The sequence below is a fragment of the Bison bison genome, unplaced genomic scaffold, assembly GCF_000754665.1.
Source record: "Bison bison bison isolate TAMUID 2011002044 unplaced genomic scaffold, Bison_UMD1.0 scf7180017864163, whole genome shotgun sequence".
Lineage (NCBI taxonomy): Eukaryota > Metazoa > Chordata > Mammalia > Artiodactyla > Bovidae > Bison > Bison bison.
The window spans coordinates 4,641,250-4,645,573 of NW_011494735.1; the positions used below are offsets into that span (position 1 = coordinate 4,641,250).

The window sequence follows — 4,324 nt, forward strand, 5'->3', positions numbered from 1 at the left end:
TTGCACGAGTTCTTTATATATTCTGGAAACTAGTTTTTTTTTTTGCCAGTTATCCTTTGGCAAATATTTTCTCCCACTTTGTGCCTTATATTTTCTTAATGGTATTTTAAGAGTATTGTTGTTGTTCAGCCACTAAGTCATGTCCAACTCTTTGTGACCTCGTGGACTGCAGTATGCCAGGCCTCCCTGTCCTTCACTATCTCCCAGAGTTTACTCTAACTCATGCCCATTGTCAGTGATGCCACCCAAATATCTCACCCTCTGTCGCCCCCTTCTGTTGCCGTCAGTCTTTCCCAGCATCAAGATTTTTTTCCATTGAGTGGGCTCTTTGCCTCAGGTGCCAAAGTATTGGGAGTTTCCGCTTCAGCATCAGTCCTTCCAATGAATATTCAGGGCTGACGCCCTTTAGGATTGACTGGTTGGATCTCCTTGCTGTCCAAGGGACTCTCAAGAATCTATTCCAACACCGTATTTGAAAGGCATCAATTCTTCAGCAGTCTTCTTTATGGTCCAACTCTCACATCCAAACATGACTACTGGAAAAATCTCAGCTTTGACTATATCCATCTTTGTTGGCAAAGTGATGTCTCTGCTTTTTAATACACTGTCTAGGCTTGTCAAAGTTTTTCTTCCAATAAGCAAACATCTTTTAATTTCATGGCTGCAGTCACCATCTGCAGTGGTTTTGGAGCCCAGGAAAATTAAATCTGTCAGTTTCCACTTTTTCCTCATCTATTTGCCATGAGGGGATCCGATGCCATGATCTTCCTTTTCTGAATGCTGAGTTTTAAGCCAGTTTTTCACTTTCCTCTTTCATGTTTATCAAGAGGCTCTTTAGTTCCTCTTTACTTTCTGCCATTAAAGTGGTATCATCTGCATATCTGAGCTAAATTTTGTATTTTGATGAAGTCTAAGTAATCAATCTTTTTCCTTAATGTAACTGCTTTCTGTCTCTTGTATAGTAAAACTTTACCTACCCTCTAGGTTTCAAAGATATTCTCCATTTTTCTTAAAAGTTTTACAGTTTTAGTGTTTTTATTCAGGTTTATAATCTACCTCTAACTAATTTTTGTGTACAATATCAACTAAGGGTCAAGGTTGACTATTTCTCATACAGATATTCAGTTGTTTTCTTCATAATTTACTAAACTCTACCCCAATTTTTTATTTGGACAAATTTAAATCTTGTGCCCTTCCCATAGATTCACTGGTTAACCTTTTTTCCTATTTGCTTTATCTATGTAGACTTTTATCTTAAAGCTAAACCATTTCAAAGTAAAGTACAGACTTCATGACCTTTCACTTCTAAATATTTCAGTATGTTTCCTACCCAGAACACTCTCCTACCCAGCCACAATACCAGTATCACACCTAAGAAAATTAGCATTAATTTCACCATACCAATTTGCATACTCTGTCTCATGCTAGAATTTCATAGGAATTGTGTTAAACCTGTATACCAACATGGGGAGAATTAAAATTTTTACTATGTTGAATCTCCAATTAATAAACATATCTCTCCACACTTATTTTGCTCCTTTGGTTTCATTAGCATTTTGTAGTTTTCTGAATAAAATCCGGTACACACTTTGTTAGATTCACACTTTCACGTCAGTTCATACTGCTCTACTGAGGTAAAAGAATTAAAGAGGTTTTGTTAGGTAAACAATTCATCTTTAGAACACTTGAACTAGCATAAATCAAAACTTCAGGCAGAGTCTGAAATCTCTACACCTCTTCCCAAGTGATGCCAGGCCAGTTTCATGGTCAACTCCTGCCGTTTGCCTTGGACACAGAAGGATCAATACCCATCTCTGATTTAAGCCAGGATGTCCTGAACTTAGATCACTTATGGTGTATTATATTTACGCCAAATACAAATTCTATGAATCCCATCCTAGGCTCTTGGGACAGCATCTGTAAATACATATAAGAAACTCACCAGACGAGTCAGATGATCAACCAGCTTTGGGAGCTGCTACTCTACATCTCGTTTCCTCTTAAGAGTCACATTCTCCCTTTTAGTTAATCTCCTATTTATGAGTGCTACATGCTAGTCAATTTGGCGCACATGCTGATTCACAAAAATGCACTCATCATTTGCAGGCCTTGCTCATACTGATTTCTTAAACTTGTAATGCCTTACCTTTCTTGATCTCTGTCTTTGCAAATTCAATGCATTACCCAGACTCCAGCTCAAATACTACTTCCTCACAAATCTCTTAGCTGGAAATAGCTCCTTCCTACTCAGATTACTTGTATTTTTAAATGGCATTTAAAAGACATATTTATTGTATTTCCCCTCCTAGAAGGGCTAGATAAGATCTTACTCATTTTATAGTCCCCAATGTATTCAGTGTTTGCTGTGTGCCAGATAGATGCTAAGTCTTTACATGCTGCAACTTATGAGATCAGGTTTACTGAATGAGAATTAATAAACTAGAAGCGGCTTCAAAGTAAAATAACAGCATAATATTATTTTAGAAAACATTCTTGCTTTGTTCACCTAATTGTAATAGTTAAAAAACACTAAATTTTATGATGAGGAATTATGTATCTGGCTTAAAAATGTATCAGGACTTTCTATTTTTATAATTTTAAGATTTCAGAGTACTTATGATCACAGGGAAAAAGTAGAATAGAAAATTTAACTTATTACACCATAGAGGGGCATTCCTGGAATTCATATGAACAAAAATTTTAATTTTTATATAGTTTTATTAATAAACAGGGAAATTATATAATACATTAAATTTTCAAAGTCTCACCATAATATTCTTAAAAGTACAAAATTCAATGCCTAAATTTTACATTTTCCCCATGATAATGCAAAAGAAAAAACCCAGTAATTATAAATACATATATTTTACAAAAAAACTCCATTTATCATGGAAATTATCTAGACTACAAAGAATGAATGAATCATGACTGAATTTCATATCCTAATGGATCAAGGCCCTGGTCGAGGAGCATTAGAGAGGATTCTCTTAACTTCTGTAGCAATTTCCTTAATTCTTCCTTAGAAAACACCTGTTTTTAAAACAGAAAAAATGTTAAGAATGAGAACAAAGAAGAGTGTAAATTTATAGTCACCTAACCAACCTGATTAGCTTAATTCAAGAAGAAATTCCTCTTTAAGATTTATGTAGCCGGAGGTCATTATACTAGCATAGCTCAAAGCTACTTCTCTGGGCCAGTCAATATACTTCTAACTGCTTAGATATGTAAACATATTCCATATTAAAAAGCACAAACATTAAAACTGGATCATTACTTTAAGAAAATCTAAGAACACTTAAAGAATACATACATCTCAGAAAATTAAATATTACTACGTGCGTGCATGCTAAGTCACTTCAGTCTTCTCCAACTTTTTGCAACCTTATACACTGTAGCCCACCAGGCCCCTCTGTCCATGGGGATTCTCAGGCAAGAATACTGGAGTGGGTTGCCATGTGCTCGTCCAGGGGATCTTCCTGACTCAGAGATTAAACCCGAGTCCCTGTGTCTCCTGCACTGACAGGTGGGATCTTTACCACTAATGCTACCTGGGACGCCCCAAATATTACTACAAAGGACATCAAATCATTAAAATTTTAAAGTGCAAACACTCTGGAACTTACCAGATACAGTTTGTGGCGCTCAGAGGACACCATATCTGCTAACTGCAGGCATTCCTGATACTGACCGGTACTATGCAGTATGGTGTGAAGCAGAAAACACAACATTGGCAGACAAAGCTTTCTCAGTAAAACCATTTGATGTATTCTTTCATGGTCTTCCTCAGCATCCTACACACAAACCAAAATGCAACAAGTAGAAGCTAAAGAGTTTCTGTAAAGCTTATTAGGCCCATTAAAAATAAAACAAGGCAAGGTTTGTTGTTTTTTTTTTGGCCGTACCACTCGACTTGTGGGATATTAATTTCCTGACCAAGGATCAAACCTGTGCTCCCTGCAGTGGAAGCTTGGGGTCCTAACCACCGGACCACAAACATATTCCCAAGGTAAGGTTTCAATCACAGTATCGAGTAGACACGATTTTTTGGCAAAAACCATGAAGATGAACAAAATACACTTCAGAGGAGTCACAAGTCTGATAATGAAAACAAAATGCTTCTGAAACTGTATTTACTATGTCTTAAATAAACATCTACATAAAAGGAAAAACGTTAAGACTAGAGCAAAAATCAGAATAGAAAATAATAACTATTCCCCTGGATAGACATAGAAGGAAACAGAGGCAGATATTGGGCAGTCTAAAAGGGCATTTCATACCCTGTGATTCCTGCTGGGAAGAAGGGTCAGGATGAGGGGAGAGGTGC

At 36.6% G+C, this 4,324-nt stretch overlaps 1 protein-coding gene across 2 annotated transcripts in view; it reads right to left on the minus strand.

Moving 5' to 3' along the window:
* Positions 1–2,689: 2,689 nt before the first annotated feature.
* NUP107 (nucleoporin 107kDa) overlaps positions 2,690–4,324 on the minus strand; it is a 49,186-nt gene continuing 47,551 nt past the window's right edge. For both annotated transcript variants that reach the window (XM_010841561.1, XM_010841560.1), the window contains exons 27-28: positions 3,624–3,791; positions 2,690–3,030 (exon numbers count right to left, since the gene is read on the minus strand). In XM_010841561.1, the coding sequence (XP_010839863.1) occupies positions 2,923–3,030; positions 3,624–3,791 (276 nt within the window). In that variant the 3' untranslated portion in view covers positions 2,690–2,922. The remainder of the gene's footprint in view (positions 3,031–3,623; positions 3,792–4,324) is intronic.